The 16,191-nt window shown below is 47.0% G+C and overlaps 6 protein-coding genes across 8 annotated transcripts; 3 read left to right on the forward strand and 3 right to left on the reverse strand.

The window, feature by feature from the left end:
• The first annotated feature begins 82 nt into the window (after positions 1-82).
• BDCG_03165 lies at positions 83-2,694 on the forward strand. 2 transcript variants are annotated; one of them, XM_045418764.1, is made up of 6 exons: positions 83-337; positions 418-527; positions 876-975; positions 1,086-1,189; positions 1,324-1,494; positions 1,688-2,694. In XM_045418764.1, exons 2-6 carry the CDS (start codon positions 453-455, stop codon positions 1,889-1,891), a joined length of 654 nt encoding a protein of 217 aa, XP_045280337.1. In that variant the 5' UTR covers positions 83-337; positions 418-452; the 3' UTR covers positions 1,892-2,694. The 2 variants fall into 2 exon arrangements, with proteins under 2 accessions (XP_045280337.1, XP_045280338.1); XM_045418765.1 differs by having other exon boundaries at positions 115-337; positions 423-527; positions 1,688-2,526.
• Positions 716-4,418, reverse strand: BDCG_03166 (uncharacterized protein). The gene is made up of 2 exons (XM_045418766.1): positions 2,936-4,418; positions 716-2,863 (listed from the first exon to the last, which is right to left on the reverse strand). Exons 1-2 carry the CDS (start codon positions 4,082-4,084, stop codon positions 2,666-2,668), a joined length of 1,347 nt encoding a protein of 448 aa, XP_045275263.1. The 5' UTR covers positions 4,085-4,418; the 3' UTR covers positions 716-2,665.
• A 62-nt stretch (positions 4,419-4,480) lies between these two features.
• On the forward strand, positions 4,481-7,838 carry BDCG_03168 (uncharacterized protein). Its single transcript, XM_045418767.1, has 4 exons — positions 4,481-4,605; positions 4,667-5,610; positions 5,686-6,677; positions 6,832-7,838. The coding sequence occupies exons 3-4, from the start codon at positions 6,199-6,201 to the stop codon at positions 7,433-7,435; spliced, it is 1,083 nt and encodes a 360-aa protein (XP_045275264.1). The 5' UTR covers positions 4,481-4,605; positions 4,667-5,610; positions 5,686-6,198; the 3' UTR covers positions 7,436-7,838.
• A 28-nt stretch (positions 7,839-7,866) lies between these two features.
• BDCG_03169 lies at positions 7,867-15,936 on the forward strand. Of its 2 annotated transcripts, XM_045418768.1 has the most exons (4): positions 7,867-8,157; positions 8,342-9,150; positions 9,342-10,128; positions 10,239-15,936. In XM_045418768.1, the coding sequence occupies exons 3-4, from the start codon at positions 9,834-9,836 to the stop codon at positions 11,294-11,296; spliced, it is 1,353 nt and encodes a 450-aa protein (XP_045275265.1). In that variant the 5' UTR covers positions 7,867-8,157; positions 8,342-9,150; positions 9,342-9,833; the 3' UTR covers positions 11,297-15,936. The 2 variants fall into 2 exon arrangements, with proteins under 2 accessions (XP_045275265.1, XP_045280339.1); XM_045418769.1 differs by having other exon boundaries at positions 7,867-9,150; positions 10,239-15,039.
• Positions 12,153-14,120, reverse strand: BDCG_03171 (CobW domain-containing protein). The gene has a single exon (XM_045418770.1). It carries the CDS (start codon positions 13,809-13,811, stop codon positions 12,525-12,527), a length of 1,287 nt encoding a protein of 428 aa, XP_045275266.1. The 5' UTR covers positions 13,812-14,120; the 3' UTR covers positions 12,153-12,524.
• BDCG_03172 (uncharacterized protein) lies at positions 14,610-16,169 on the reverse strand. Its single transcript, XM_045418771.1, has 2 exons — positions 16,046-16,169; positions 14,610-15,956 (listed from the first exon to the last, which is right to left on the reverse strand). Exon 2 carries the CDS (start codon positions 15,551-15,553, stop codon positions 14,936-14,938), a length of 618 nt encoding a protein of 205 aa, XP_045275267.1. The 5' UTR covers positions 15,554-15,956; positions 16,046-16,169; the 3' UTR covers positions 14,610-14,935.
• Between the last annotated feature and the right edge of the window lie 22 nt (positions 16,170-16,191).

Genomic DNA, 16,191 nt, shown 5'->3' on the forward strand with positions numbered 1-16,191 from the left:
AATAAGTTAGTTAGTTTAACTAACTATCCCCGAGTTAATTATTATGTATGTACGGAGTAGTTACGGAGTAACTTATATATAATTTAAGTTAGTTAACTAACTAGAGGTTGACTATGATGATCTCTTTCATGTTTTGGGAACCGGCCCAGAACCAAATGGAATCTAAATTAACTTAACTAGTTTAGTTACTAATCATCGAGGGGGCCCGGTTAGAGCGAGCCCCCGTTGAAATATAAGTTACTACAATAATAAATACCCCTTCGAGGATTAAAGGGAGATACATGTCTATCCTCAAGCCTTGGGCTAGCCTTCCGACCCTTCGAAAACAAATACTGAGGTCAGTATCATGAACAACATCGACAATAAGCTTGATGAAAGCGCATTTTTGCTCACTGAATACTTGCACATCACATCTAGAGTAGCTCCGGCCTCCACAATAGTAACTAGCTAGCATGGCAGCTCGGAAAATCAATCTATATCTGGACGTCGTCAGTCCCTTCGCCTACATCGCCTATTATGTGACAAGAGTATGTTATAATCCTCGAGCAGTTTCTTACTAACTTGCAATATTCGTCCTGCGATCTTTATAAAAAAAAGCCTGGCTGGACCTTGCTCTTCTGTTCTTCGCAACAGCAGCAGCGCACATCATCCCCGACTAAACTAAATTCCAATACCTCGCGGAATAATGTCTCCAGGATATTTCCCTGTGATACCCTTTCAGATGATTTAATGTTGATTTATTTCTTCTAACGGGATATATTATGCTTTCTATTTTTATTCCAACGGGGCCATTCCATATCCTACCCCCTAGAAAAAAAAAAAAAGGGCGGGGGGGATTCAACATCGCAGAACTAATAATAGCAACTCCTGCCTAGCACTCCCCCGTCTTCGCAAACTGCCATATTACCTATACGCCCGTCTTCCTCGGTGGGATCTTGAAAGCATGCAACAATACCTCCCCCATCTTTGTCAAGAGTATGTTTTTCTTTCGTCATATCGCAACGTGCCATGGTCCCTTCTCCCCTTCCACCATTTCACTTTGTCTCATGATGTTTGAACTGATCTAACCTCTCGAAAACTGATAGACAAGAACAAATGGACAAATACCGAGCGCCTACGCTGGTCAAAGTTCCTCAATGTCCCCATGTACCCTGACATGCCCAAAGGATTCCCCATTTTAACGATGAGTGTATGTCAAAGCTATTATCAATTACCTTTTTTTTTTTTTTTTTTCTTTTTGCAGTCCACTCTTTTGCAAAGAAGGGTGCAAAAAGCAAAAGGAGAGAACCACCTCAGAAACTCACACAAAAACCCTACACCCAGGTCCAACGAGCCCTCTGCGCCATCCCCGCAGAACAGTTGCCCGCCTGTTTCGACGCTTTATACAAGGAGCTCTGGGTCGAAGGCAACTCACAGCTCAACGACCCGAAAACCTTCCTCCCCATCCTGGAAGCAGCCGTGGGCAAGGAGATGGCTGCAAATGCGTTGGAACAGGTATGTTAAACCCAAGAAGAACAAAGAAAAGAAAAGAAAAGGAAAAAAAAAGAAATCAATACACAAAGTCAACGAAAAAAGAAAGAGGGGAGGGAAAAATTCTGCCGTGATGAATCTCCCCCTTTTCCCATACATAATACATAATACACAGGAGACATCTTAACTAATGGCGACGAACATTTTAAATCAACAGTCCAACACCCAACCCATCAAAGACCTGCTAATCGCCAATAGCGATAAGGCGGTGGAAACCGGTGCCTTTGGCATCCCTTGGTTCGAATGTACCAATAGCAGTGGCGAGACGGAGTGCTTCTGGGGCGTCGATCGTATGGCCCAGGTGGCCGCGTTTCTGGGCTTAGAGACCACTGCTGATCGGGGGTTCAGAGCGATGATGTGAGGTAGAAATGGGAATTGCAGGGTCATAATAACTGGCACTTGTGTGTGTATTTGAAGATATCCAGCTGCTCGGAGAACTAAACATGCTTATTATTATCGATTATTCTCTCAGTATCTCGGCAGAAGAATGGCGCGTGTAGCTGCTAATTCACCATGTTCATTGTCGCTGTAGCCATCATTGCGTGGGAGAGATGTTACTCGGTGAAGGCTCTGCGTGAATTGAATAAGGCATGTTTAAAACAAAAGAAGAAAGAAAGAGCAAGGAAAAAAATTAAAAAAAATTAAAAAGAGAGAGAGAGAGAGAGAGAAAGTATACTATATATACGGAAAAGAACATCTTACAATCACTCCATTCGTCATATATCCTAGGAAAAAAAAAAGGAAATTTGATAAAATGTGGAAAGAACCGAAACCTATACATCAAGAAGCGGAAAGAAAGATGAAAATGGAAGAAATGGAATAAATAATTATTTAGCCAAGATCCAGAAAGAATAAAAATAAAAGCTTGCCAAGTCGAAAGGAGAAACAGAACGGGTTTCCTTTTTCGTTCCCGCCTATTAATACCACGCCGGGTATCGTATGTAAAAGGGGAACAGCCGTCGTGGAGAGGGGGTTTGTAGTAGGTTGATCCCTCTCGGGGAACAGGAAGGGTAAACGGGGTATCTATAATAGAAGGTTGGAAAGACAATGAAAGTGTAAGTCGCTCAGAGTGGGTTTTATGTCAATGAGGTTTGCGGCGTTTGCATTATAATCGCTAGCCATAACAGTCTAAACGTTATGACGCTTGGTCGAGCGTATCTCGATTATCTAAGGGCTTTGGTGAGCTATCTAAGTCAGGCGATTGTACTGCCTGTTCAGTGGGCGTACGAGGTTCTTGAACAGGGGTAGAAGGGGTTTCGTGAGTGTGTTCGTCATATTGTTGTTGTTGTTCATGTTGCGGGTCTTGTGGGATGTCGTTATTTTCATTCTCAGGCTAGTAGTACCGTAGTTAGCGAGGTGATGATGAAACAAAAGAATAACATTGTGGGGAAGAGGGAGTATTTACCTCTCGATTATCTTCATTTACGCTCAAACCGCGTTCTCGTGCGAGCCTTTGGGCAGCCTGGCGCTTCCGCTCAATCTCCATCTCTTCTTCATATCGAGCCTGCTCTTCCTCCCTCTTCAAGTCTAGCATAGAGGGAATTTGCGCTGTTTCTATCATTTCTCCGTCAGATACTGGTGACTTCTGGGACTTGGAAGACATAGTTCTCCTTGAATTCCTCCTGCGTTTTCCTTTCCCTTTGCCTGATGTTTTCGAGTCTTTGGAAGATTCTGTAGTTTTCATTGATGTTCCGGAGGCAGATCTACTTGTGGGTGAAGGGTCGTGTATCCCTGATCCCCCTGTGTCCCTGCGGCCTAATGTCATAGTAAATTCGTCGTCAAGGGGTACTGCATCTTCTTCATCGTCACTCGGTAGGAGATCGCCGCGGGAGCTTAGAGAATTGCTAGTTTCTCGTGACGATTGCGTACCGCTCCGTAATCTAGTTTTGGTCGCGCGCATGCCTTCATCATCTTTTGATCCATCCATGTCGCTCTCGTCACTCCCCTCAATTAAACGTTCGCTTTCCATGACATTTCGTCGTGCACCTCCCGGATTTTCCTGCAAATCAGCCGCAGACGGTCTGTATCTTATTCCCTTTGCACCTATCCTCCAGGGGAACCTCTCTAGAAATCCAAGGAATGAAGAACTAGGGATAACTGTAGGGTCACGCCTCTCATCATTTGGCAGCGCAGCACTTTTTCGACGGCCACCACGAGCACCATAGCTCATGCGGGGATGACCTCGGGGCTGCTCGGCGGAGCTGCGCGCAGCGCCGCTTCCAGCTAGTAATCTATCCAACTCATCGGTTCCCCAGCCTAAAAGCCCATCCCCCGTTGCATCCTCATCGTAGTCCCAGTCGTCATAAAAATCGAAGTCAAACTCTGCTCGAACACCTGACCTGCCGCGCCTGCGACGACGTAACTGGTCCTCGCGACTAGGGAAGCAAAGGGCGGTACAGGATTTGATGCCATTCTTTATGCCCGCGAAGCACGGGCCGATATAGTTGTGCGAAAAGGTATATATCCCTTCTTGAGCGGTTTCATTGGCAGACTCGAGGTTATGGGAGATCTGGTTAATGGTCTGGCGGAATCGTGGATCACTTGGGCGCATCATGTTTGCGGCGTCTGGAATGGTGCGCCAAGTGACGTCCTTAATGATTAGACGGATGACAGGGGTTGCGGGCGCATTGGGCGACAGTCAATGGGTGTGGATTCGGTTCGATATTAAAATCGCAGTGTAAGGGTGGGTAAAACGGCGGGCAGTGGCATCTTATGCTCTGCCAGGCGACGATAAATTGAGTTTGGATGTCAAGATCATTCATCAACCACCATCCGCCTTCGAGCGTCATGGACGAAGCCATATGGGGGGGAGCAGGGTGACGCTAAGCCTTTCTGGGAATAGTTTAACGGGAGGCGTATTCACCTAAACCACGTGATTTGCTCATCAATTTTTATTTATAGTTCGGCCTTGAGGATTGCTAATTGCCAATATCAAACTGGAGTCGAGGGGGTTGAGGCGGCGGTTTACTTAGTGTCTGGAGAGAATATCTGGAATTGCATTACTATGCCTGATCTATTGACAGGCCAAATATACAGACTAGGGACCCCTCCTCCTCCTCGCATCTTTCCCATACGGTAAGCAACCTTGGAAGAACCGGTGGGGGGGGTTGAATATTCCTAACTGGGCCAAAACCAGTTGGCCAAACAAAGTCTTCGCGTTTCTCCTCCTACTGAACTGAATGTTCACTTCTTCTACGGCGAAACGCTGAGGCTAGTCTAAACTGAACGAGATAAACTTCAGCTTCCAGCATACGCTTCATACCCTCGTCGGTAGGGCTTCCAATTCCAAGCTATTGGAGGCACTGGAGCACTAAGTAAGTATGATTTTGAAAATTTTCTATGGTAAGACAAAACAGCGCATTTGGCCGTCGCTTATTTAACCCTTAATCCCGCCATGTGACAAGCAGAATTAATCCGCTCGGGTCTGTCCGTACGTCAATATAGCGGTGTTTGTGAAGCATTAGGTGCTCGATTGAGCTACACTCCAGTTGACAAACAGCGAGCGGAATTGAAGCTGGAGCAGTATTGTCTAATACGTTGATCCCCACGAACTTCGAACGCGTAGGCAAAGCTGAGCGCGATATATCAAAGAGCTGTCCAACATCGACTAACAGTCTCCTCCTATTCAGTGGTTGCCCTGCACTTTGGTTGAAGCGTTGGGTGAATGAAAATCGTACATGTATGTATATGTACTGTACATATTGTCCATAGACCATAAGGCAACCAGGCAACCAGCAAGTCAGCAGCCGTGGCGCTGCAGGTATGTTAGGAGTGGAAATGCACCAATAGGAGAACAATTTGCCATCCACTGAAATAGATGATAAGTGTAGCCTAATCCGTATCACGCCACAGGAGAGCGGAAACTTGACGTAAAGACTCCTTGCGCATGCGCCAAATCCGTGCGGCTGGCTTGAGTCTGCATTCTCGCCAAGATGGACGGTTCTATAGGGATGCTGCTGGAGAACAATGCACGGTTTCATAATTGTATGCGGCAGGCTGAGCGAGCAAATCGCGAATGGCAGGATCCTGCCTGTCCAGTTCCATGGAGCGGATACTAAGACGGCTGAGCAAATTAGAAAGGTAGGGCTGTAACCAGGGGTTCTTTCTGCGGGATTTTGTATCCAGTATGATCCCTTGGTTGATAGTAGTTTTCAGTTTCATCATTTGTCTAGGGAGTGCGCGGCAGCATGAGAAAGTAGTGTTAAGGAATCGCGGGAAAGATACTCTGTATATGTCGGTGGGACGACGAGATGTTAGGGATGGGATGTGAACCGCCCCCAGAAGTTTGCCTTGTTTGCAGGAGAGCTGGCTGCTTGAGCGACCAAAGAGCGCCAGTTTGTTCCAAGGCTGGTATTGAGATTCTCCACAAGCAGCCGACAGAAAGAAAGAAATCGCAGCGCTGGAAAGGTTCCTTTATTCGTTTTCCATTTTGTTTAAGCCGGCGAGGGAAAGGCAGCCATAAAAGAAGCAGTGCAGCTAGAACGCGAGACTGTGCGTCAACCTCCGCTCAAACTATCCCATACCATTCTACGGCTTATATTACTTACTCCCTATAACTAAAACGGAAGCATATGGCATGACCTCTTTAAGAAGCTTACATATATATATATATATCTCTCTGGCACCCGTTCTCCAGAAACACTAATATCCCCACCATCACTCTGAATTATGCCCCATTACATCCGATTTCTCAAGACCCCCAGAATAGTGGCGTCTTCTCATAGACAGTGCTTTGTGGAAGCATTGATCACCATCACGACAGACTTGGGGGACACATTCCTTGCAGAAGACGCTGAGCTTCTTTCCATCTTGCAGTTTACCAACAATGATAACGAGCTAACAACTTCATTCGACGAGACATTCACGTGGAATGCGGGGAATCGAGAGTTGAAGATCGTTTTCGGGCCATGCCAGATCTCTGATACGAATCAAGCTGCGAGACTCAGTGTGAGGGACGCCAACGCTGGTCTTGTCGACCGTTTGGAACCTTCCAAGGCTCCCAGCATTGTTACTGCCTGGAGTGCTGAGTTTGGGGGAAATTATGGTCCGCAGGCGGAAAAATTAGTTGAGAGATGTTTTAAGCTGGAAATTGGACCGCAGTTGAGGGCGTGGGAAGAGACGGGCAATAGTATTGCCCGGCATATATGGTGAGTTAAAAAAAAGTGTTTCTTCTCTATCAGTCAACTAGCAAAAATATTATGCTTCGTTGGGTCGCTGTGTATATGTACAGTGCATACATATTTACCCATACACCTAATCTGTACCCATCCAAAAACCATCTAACATTGACATAAAATACAGGGACGCTGCGTTGGGATGTGTGATGGAAATTCAGAATGCATATATGCGCCTAGGAGGATCTATTCCCACACTGCAAAGACTATTCTATGAGCGAAAGGGCGCACCACTTCGCGTCATCGAGCTAGGTACGGGATGCGGGATTGTCGGAATCGCAATAGCCCAGATAGTTCCTCAGTGCTCAGTACTGCTCACCGACCTTGAAGAGGTGCGGGATATCATCAGCCGCAATTTGGAGTTTGCCACTCCTGCTAGATTGTCCAGTGCTCGATTCCAGGTGCTTGACTGGGATGAAGCTGTGCCGGAAGAAATTGCTCAACATGGTTATGATCTGATTGTTGTTTCGGATTGCACTTATAATGCAGACAGCCTCCCAGCCCTGGTTCAAATGCTTACAGCGCTGGTGCAAATTTCTCCTAGTGCTATTGTGCTGGTGGCCTTAAAAAGGCGGCACGATAGTGAGGAAGTGTTCTTTGATTTTATAAAGAACGCAGGATTTGAAATCGATAGCCGTGCCGTTGCCCCGCTGCCCACCCTTGGTTCAGAAAATGAGTCAGTCGATATCGAACTATATGCGTTTCGCAAAAATTCCCCGGCAGATAGTTGATGATGTGAGAGTGGTGTTCTCGCTTTGCAGCGGACAAAAAAGACACGAATTTGAGATTACAGCATACGATGATAATAACGATTAAGCCTGTCCGGCTATTCTTTTAACAGACCAAAAAAAATCCCTCATATATACAGTGGAGGTCTATCCCTTGTTTGTTTATCGACCGCTGGAATTGCGATAGCTGGGGCCACGACGACTGCAGGGAGAGATGGCCAGAACACACAGCTAGAGATAAGGAGGTCTGCGAGGAACCCCCGCCAGAACATGGAACATCGGCTGCTGGTGCAGCTCACCGCTCCGTTCTCGTTCTTGTAGCTTACATAAATAATGGATTAACGGAGGCCACGGGGACTCTGAAGAGGCAAAGGGGAGAGTACTTTTCTTTTCTTTTCTTTTCCTTTTTTTTTTTTTTTTTTTTTTTTTTTTTTTGAAAGTGTGGCTGCCTGTGGAGAACACGGATAAATCTGCACACCCCACGGCACAAAGGATTTGAGTTTGAGAGCCCATTTTTTAGCAGGAGCTGAGCAGACGAATAGGATGGGAGAAACCCCGGCATATATCTCAGCATTGGTGATACAGGCTGCAGCTTTGCTCCTGTTGATCGTCTTCTCGGCTTTCTGCAGAGCGGCTGCAAGTGCTACATTACGCCTATTGATAGACTCTTCAAGATGGGGAGAGGGGGGGAAAAGAGGGAGGAATGTTGAGAATATCATATGCAGGTCAGTCAGATTTAGCGGTTCCAGCATGGGCTTATCGTTGCCTTGATATTTGTAATTTGCATTGAGTTACTATACCTCCGTAACACTTTTATTATTACTATTGCCAGAAGCTTGCTACTGTATTTACTACCACAGGATTATTATTACTACTAGGACAAATGTGCGGTAACTAACCAGAGACCAGTCACTGCCACGTCAATGTGATCCAAAATTCTTAGCCACAATCAAGGCGATCCAAGTTAGGGGAGGGTGAAATGATTCATCGATGATGGTCTTCCATCCTTCTCCGCCATGTAAATTTCTAGCTCGTACCCTTGGGGAGTTCTAGCTCGTAAATTAAAAAGGAAGCTTGTGGAGGGGCAACGGGAACGGGAAAAAGGAACACAAATTATTGCAGAACTTCGTTATTTACTCGTCTGAAAGATGAGAATCTCAATTTCCAGGAATCTAGGATGCATTGAGCTAGAGCAGACAAGGCACAGGGCGACAGGGCATCAATGTCCGCCCATTGTTTGCGCCGACAGGAGTGTGCCAATGGGCTGGCTGGCTGGATAGGACATATGGCTTGTTTTGGCTTCTGATTTTCTTTTATATTTTATATTCTGTATCCATTTTTCTGCGTCTACGCGCAGTTAGCCTCTGTTTACCCTGGCTGTGGTCGAACTCGAGCCCGCAAAGCTAGCTCTGGTGGTGGTTGCAACCCTCGTCGGCGCTATTCGCTCCCGCACAAAAACTCGTCACCACAAAAACTTTTTGTCCCACTCCCGCCGCCCTCTTTTTTTTTCTCTCTTCATTCAACCTCCACAACTCCGACAACAACCACCACAACCATCACCACCACCACTACCACTACCAACTCGACAGAAATCATTAGCTCAGCACTTCACAGCAGCTGTTTCAAACCCTTGTCTCTCGACCTTCTTTATTAATATCTTCGTCGAGCCCATCGTCCACTTGTCTGTCCCTCCTGCACGACAAGTGTCCACTTCAAATGTGAGTCCCCTCCAATTCAGCGCTCCTCCATCAGTCCACGATGGATGCCCGTTCTGTGCCACTCGTAAAACAAACCCGTGTGACTGCGTGCTGTCCTTGATGCTCTTGATCTCTTCCCCGTTTCACTGCATTCTGCTCCCGCTCCTCTTTTGAAGAATCTGTCATTTCTAACGGACTCCCTGCAATTCTAGCCCGATCGAGCCCTCGCCTCACCAACTTTTCCCACAACAGAACCCGCGCCTTTGGGACGAACACCCCCAAAGGCACTTTGCCCACAACGGCTTCCGAAGCCAACGATCCCTCTTTACGTCCCCTCTCCCCTCTTCCATTTTTCACCAGCGTTTCCATCCTCTTAACGCGCTTGGCTGTCCTTCAAGTAGCTCTCCGCAACCCGTCTTTTGTGCTCGTTGATCCCTCAGCGCACAACCCCCTCGTTCCCCAGAACATTAAGCTGCCGCATAGGACTTCTCTACAGGTTCTTCCTCTTCAGGAGGAAGAGTCGAGGAGGCTAGGTCCAGTCAATTTCGGTTGTGTTGAGACGTTCCGACCACCCTAACACGAATCCATACGCCCGGGTTAAAAGGTCTACCCATCTATCCTAAACGAAAGAAAAAACTCATATATATATACAAGTTCTTTACACTTACAACCTACCAAAACTCAACCCGGCATTATCCTTTTGGATGGTTATGGCACCTTTTGCCTTCGTACCCCATGATATATATGTGCACCAAAATTATCCTGACGACAGTAATAATTACAAGTCCTCTCACAATCATGGCGGGTTCGATTTGTTTCAAGCTAGGGAAGCCTCCAAGGACCTGATCTTTGAGATTTTAAAGGAGAAAGTCGCGAAGATCGATATCCACAACTGCCACCCCGGCGAGGAAGACCCGTTCTATGTCGCAGATCTGGGTCAGGTTTATCGCCAGCATATCCGTTGGAAGAAGAATCTGGGACGTGTGAAGCCGTTTTACGGTATGTCTTGAACCTGCTCTTACTTTTCTCCATTTTCGAAAAAAAAGAAAAGAAAAGAAAAGAAAAAAGAAAAACGAAAAACCATTGAATCCTGACGAATCCATTTTCAGCTGTCAAATGCAACCCCGACCCTCAAGTCCTGCGTCTCATGGCGAAACTGGGCAATGGCTTCGACTGTGCGTCCAAAGCGGAGATCGATTTGGCCCTTGGTGTTGGCGTCGACCCGAGCCGTATCATTTATGCACAGCCGTGCAAGACGAAGTCCTATCTCCGCTACGCCTCACAGGTGGGCGTCAAGCAGATGACCTTTGACAATTCCGATGAATTGTACAAGATCAAGGAAATGTGCCCTGATGCCGAACTGTATCTCCGCATCTTGACGGACGATTCTGCTAGCCTGTGCCGCTTGAGCATGAAATTCGGAGCCTCCCTCTCCATTGCACGCTCTCTGCTCGAGTTGGCCAAGGAGCTCAAGCTCAATGTCGTTGGTGTCAGCTTCCACGTCGGGTCGGGAGCTGAGGACCCGAGGTCATTCGTCAAGGCCGTGGAGGATTCCCGCTACGTATTTGACCAGGCTGCTGAAGCTGGGTTCGATCTCAAAGTCCTTGATGTCGGTGGGGGCTTCTCTGAGGATACCTTTGAACGCTTTGCAGCTACCCTCAGCGACGCTCTTGATGAGCATTTTCCTCCCCATATCCGCGTCATCGCTGAGCCTGGGCGCTACTATGTCGCGTCAGCGTTCACACTGGCTGCGAACGTAATTGCACGTCGTGATGTCAGTCTGGAAATGTCTGACTCCGCCTCTACGGATAGTGCCACCGAAGCCTACATGATCTATCTGAATGATGGTGTCTACGGCAACTTCTCCAACATCATCTTCGATCACCAGCATCCGGTGCCGCAGATTCTGACAATGGGAAGCCCAGTCTGCACGCCAATCGAGTATTCAATCTGGGGCCCGACCTGTGATGGCATCGATCTGATCACGGAACGCACCACCCTCCCTGGGGCCCTCGACGTCGGCAATTGGCTCTACTTCGAGAACATGGGTGCATATACCAAGTGCAGCGCAACGCGTTTCAATGGGTTCACCGATAAACATGAAGTCATTTACATCTCCACTGAGCCCAGTGCTACCGCGTTACTGGAATACTCGAACGATATTTGAGAGAATCGTTTATCGGCTTAATTCAACCAATGAAAATGCAAGTAGCGAAGTGGGAAAGAAGTATGATAGTGGCTACTGTCGTTAATATTATGCCATGAGAATGTGAGCTTTCTTTTCTTAGGCACAGCCTGGAAGTAATATCGGGGATTGCTTGATTTATATTCTTGCATTTAGAGAAAGAAAAAGGAAAGAAAAGGGAAAGAAACCAAAAAAAATATTTTTTTCTGATAATATAATGTCTCGTTTTTGTCGGGATTCTTCCCTCTCTAACTTGATATTTTTTGGTTAGATCTCTGGACGATTTGTTTTGGTTTAATTAATACATTTACCTGTCATCTATATTCAGAGTTAGTTTCACGTACAGCGAGAGAAAAAAAGTTTGGCATATTATCTAGTTCCTCTTGTTCCTCTATTCCCTTTCTACACTTTTCTACAGCCCACTTCCTTTATTCCCCTCAAGCAGGTAGATACATGCACTCCTATTCCGGGGAGAAGGATGTGAATGAAGGCGAACCAGACCCTAAATCATGAGAAGTGCAATCGCCATCATCTTTCAACCCTGTTCTCCGAACAATTTCCCTGCATTTGTCCACTCTGAATAAAAATGGGGTGAAAGACAATGTGCAGCTAATCAATTGTCCTCCTCTTTCTACTAACCTATCTATTTCTTTGTCTACTACTTTGTCCTACTTCTTCACGGTACTTTGCAGAATACTCGTAAAGAAGTCTGTATCCCCGGTCCCAAAGTAACTGCTTGTCAAGCATGAAAACCCCTGATATCTGTCGTCTCAGGTCATGAGGAAGAGCGGAATGAGAGGGGAAGGAAAAGGGAGTTGCGTCCCTTTGAGTAATTGAAGGAAAAGCATGCAACTCAATCTCTTATGCTTTAATGATGCATAGATGTTTTGAAATAGTGCGTGTGTAGAGGAATGATATTTGTAAAAGAGCAAAATCCTTGATCATCACTGGAAGATTGGTGACTGCGCTAGTACTCAACTCTCTGCCAGTTCCAATGTCTTCCTATTCATTCTTTCCCCTCCTTTTTATCTATCCAGATGTTGTGAAATGCAGGTACCCTGCCTCCAACAAAAGAAAATACTATAAACACAAATATATACATTCCATATAGCAAAATAGCGCGGTTGGCATGGTATACCGCAGCATTTACATCAATCATCTTCTCTTCTTCACGCTCCCTTTTCCCCAATAAACCCGTATACGCCAAACATCAAGCAAGACGCTCCACCTTCACCTCACCTCTTTTCTCCTCTCCAGAGTCGCCTGCGACCTCCAGCAATCCGCCACTCTCCAGCTTCCGCGACCACTTGTGAGATTCACCCCTGGCAAGGATAAGCGTCATACGCGCAATTATGGCCTGTTCGGGAGGCGCTGCTGCTGCTGTTTCACCGTCACCACTGCTTTTAGAAGCGTTGTCTATCGAGGCTGGGGAGTGGGTATATGTCCATCGGCCGAAGGCCCAGTTAAGAATATAATTCTGCGTCTTGATGCCACCTGCTCCGCTGCCAGAAGGGGCAGCTCCATTGACATTCACGTCTCCCTCCTGCGTTGGTTGTGGTGTAGGCACTTGAGCCTTCTCACCTGACGAGTCTTCCGGAGGCGAATCGGCCGGGAATTGAATAATGGCTTTTATCCTGTAAACCTCATCCTTGGGCGCAGAGAGGAGGAGGGTGGTCAATGCCTCCGGATTCACCGTATCAGACTCCTGAGAGCTGGTGAGCGAGACGGAGAGCACGTCCACTTCTGATTGGTGCTCATTTTCCCCAGGCTCACCAAGCCCATGGTTATGCTCTTGCACATAAGCATCCTTGGCCACTGTGTTATCGCCTCCATTTAACAAAACCAAATCCAGCGATGCATGTCCGCGATCCGACATCTCCTTGGCAAGCAACGCCCCGTCAATCCCCAGTAGGACATCCTTGTCCACCAAACCCTTCGTCGATTTCACCCAGGCAGTATCAAGCTCCAGATCAGCCACGCGGTCCAAACACATGTCAAACCGCTCCTCCGGCACGTCCTCCCATTTATTGAAAATAATCAAATCCGTGTACTTCGCCTGTAACTTCGCCGTGTACGATGTGTCATCATACCCTTCCCAATTCTCCACGTCAATCACGCTGATGACCCCATCCAGGACGAATTGGCCATTATTCTCGCGCGCGACGCGGTTCACTTCCATCGCCAACGTGGCGGGGAATGCGCTCCCGCTTGTCTCGATGACGATGCGGTCTGGCTTTACTTCATCGCGGAGTTGGAGGAGGGCGTCGCCTAGTTGTCCCACCAGGTTGCAGCAGATGCATCCGTTCAGGAGCTCGCGGACACCGGAGATGGAGTTCGCGGCGGCTATCTGTGAGTCTACGGCTAGGTCTCCAAATTCATTTTTTAGGAGTGCTAGCCGGTAGTCTGGGGGCAATTGCTTGACGAGATTGAGCAGGATGGTTGTTTTGCCCGCGCCGAGAAATCCTGTGATTATGGTGACGGGAATTGGACGGGACATGGTTGTTATTCTTGCTGTTGTTCGGAATGGATAGGGAACGAATATCTGTTTATGGGCGTCGATATCGGATATTACTCGTCCTTTGTACTCCAATGGCTGGTCAGATCAGTTCGTTAGCAATAAATCAACCGTAAATAATGAGGGGAGACGATGATGTCATGGGTTTCCCGCCACATTTTTTCTGCTGAGTCAGCAACCCTAATTTGATCAGCCTTTGTTCATTGGCTACAGAAATGTTTTTAGAAACCATTCCCTAAGATTTACATTACCATGTACAAGTACGGAGGATAGCTATATTGATCAGTGTCTGGTAATTTATGGAGTCAATTACAAAAGTGTAAAAAGTTTGTTCCAGGGAACAGTTTCCCGCTCTGCTTTCGTCGCGGAGCATCTTCAACCAAATCCAAGGAATACAAGAGCTTCTCTCGCACTAACTTTAACACGCATATGCCCAGAATATGTACTTCTTTATTCCTCCCAGAGATTCTTATCTCGGTGCCCCTCATCGACTGATTTGGACTTTCGGTATTGAGCCTGGTTCCGGGATGAACCGGAAAGCTAACTCGACTCCAGCTGAGGCTGCAGAAACATTGTATCAAGGGCTTGTTCCTTCAGCGGGTGAAGTTGTCCACGCCCCAATCCTAGATGAGGAGGGGATGAGACTGCGAATGTCCGTTTAACAACGCTCCATTGGTGCAAGTGCGAGAGACGCTTGCATTGCGTAGTTTCAGTATCCTTACAGGCATTATGCTGATTTCTTTTGCCATGGTAGAGAAACATAGTAATGAGTACACAAGCTATTGAAATGGTGTTGGAAGATGCCTTGTATTAAAACCACTATAGTCATGTCTAGTCTGTACATGTATGTACATAATGCCCTCTATTCAGTTATGTATGTTGTATATATCGCGCACTCCTCCTAATATATTTAGTTGTCCATAGCTTCAGCCTCAGTTGTATATATATTATTTTCGCTCTTGTTTCCCTATTTTCCCGCTGGCCCTCTTGTTCATGCACCCAGAAAGAAGTGAGCGGCGAAAGTTTCCCCCGTCCATATTCAAAGCACCTAAATATTTCATTCCCAGATGGCCCAAAGAGGGGTAGAACGTCGCTCGGTAGAAAAATCAATTCAGTCCATCCCTCTCGTTCAGTAAGGACTCGATATGTCCACTGAGCCAGTACCTCCTCAGCACCTCCGTAGAAACCTTTTTCGCACCATCGACCAAACCCAGACATTTCTCCGCGCCACATGAGCAGCGAAACGGCTGTGCCATCTCCCATTCTGTGCTTGGGTAGAAGAATCGAAGCTCCTCTCCAGCCGGAATATCTCTCGTGCTCCAAACTTCAATTGCACCGGAAACCTGTTCTTCCAGCCCGACGTTGGGTGAAGCGAGCGTTGACGTTACGAAACGGACATTGGGGTCACACGAATGGTTGCAGTATAGTAGATCCGAGTTCAGTCTGATATGATGCGTTGCTGAGATTTGAACGGTGGAGTAGTCCTTTTCTGAGGCGAGAGTGGTGGACGTGTTCTTCGCGATGAGGGTATTAGCTGGGATATTCTTGCTGGCCACTGCAGTGAGATTGAAGGAGGGACCTTCAACGGCGGCTTCTGAGCCCGAGGCGAGAGCAGGCGAAGACCGGACTGTGATGGCGTCTGGGTGCGATGGTTGCTTCCACGTCTGCTTTACGGGCTGAGCCGTAGGCGTCACCTGCGCCTGCTCTGTGGTTGCAACTGTCATGGTCTGTTATTGATAAGACAGCTTTCGGCGGAAGGATGGTGAGAAGATGATTTTGCAAGGAGTTCAAGATTTGATTTAGGAATGACAGGAGGCGCCGTGAGTCATCAGGTTCTATGGGGTGTAATATTTTTTTTATTTTCTTTTATTTTCTTTATCTCAGGCTTTGCATTCTGTTCCAAACATATAAGAATGAGATGGTCCGATTGTCACAAGCCATTTTGTTCATGAGCAACTGATAGCCCTGATACGGGCGACTTCGGTCCGACCCGAAATTCGGAGCAAGGGAATTAGGTTCTGTATGTTTCATCAAGCCCTCTCTGCCCTAGTTAAATGGTAATTTGTTCAGGGTTAACCCGGACATAGGGAACAAAATAATAGATTTCTCTCGTTGGAATTTCTCTTCCTTGATTCAGTATTAGCTCGGGTGAATTTCAATGTTTCACAAGGATAGAAGAGCTAGGTAATATTTCCGAAGTATTCAATTTCTCATACCTAGGTACTTGGATCTACGCTTTGTTTGGTAGCTCGACCACAGCGGAGAGGTTTGCCCGTGGCTTTGGTGGTTCGCGCTTTGTAGTGGGGTGGAATTTTCCTAGAGGGGTAAAGTGCAGTGCGGCTAGATAATCTCAGAGAGCTTG

This window comes from Blastomyces dermatitidis (assembly GCF_000003525.1).
Source record: "Blastomyces dermatitidis ER-3 genomic scaffold supercont1.3, whole genome shotgun sequence".
In the NCBI taxonomy this organism is placed as follows: domain Eukaryota; kingdom Fungi; phylum Ascomycota; class Eurotiomycetes; order Onygenales; family Ajellomycetaceae; genus Blastomyces; species Blastomyces dermatitidis.

Coding starts and splice junctions, on each gene's coding strand:
- BDCG_03165 (XM_045418764.1), top strand. CDS start 453: ATGGCAGCTCGGAAAATCAATCTATATCTGGACGTCGTCAGTCCCTTC. Junction 528..875: donor TCGCCTATTATGTGACAAGA/GTATGTTATAAT, acceptor ACTCCTGCCTAG/CACTCCCCCGTCTTCGCAAA. Junction 976..1,085: donor CTCCCCCATCTTTGTCAAGA/GTATGTTTTTCT, acceptor GAAAACTGATAG/ACAAGAACAAATGGACAAAT.
- BDCG_03166 (XM_045418766.1), bottom strand. CDS start 4,084: ATGATGCGCCCAAGTGATCCACGATTCCGCCAGACCATTAACCAGATC. Junction 2,864..2,935: donor TAAATGAAGATAATCGAGAG/GTAAATACTCCC, acceptor CGGTACTACTAG/CCTGAGAATGAAAATAACGA.
- BDCG_03168 (XM_045418767.1), top strand. CDS start 6,199: ATGCCCCATTACATCCGATTTCTCAAGACCCCCAGAATAGTGGCGTCT. Junction 6,678..6,831: donor AGTATTGCCCGGCATATATG/GTGAGTTAAAAA, acceptor CATAAAATACAG/GGACGCTGCGTTGGGATGTG.
- BDCG_03169 (XM_045418768.1), top strand. CDS start 9,834: ATGGTTATGGCACCTTTTGCCTTCGTACCCCATGATATATATGTGCAC. Junction 10,129..10,238: donor ACGTGTGAAGCCGTTTTACG/GTATGTCTTGAA, acceptor ATCCATTTTCAG/CTGTCAAATGCAACCCCGAC.
- BDCG_03171 (XM_045418770.1), bottom strand. CDS start 13,811: ATGTCCCGTCCAATTCCCGTCACCATAATCACAGGATTTCTCGGCGCG.
- BDCG_03172 (XM_045418771.1), bottom strand. CDS start 15,553: ATGACAGTTGCAACCACAGAGCAGGCGCAGGTGACGCCTACGGCTCAG.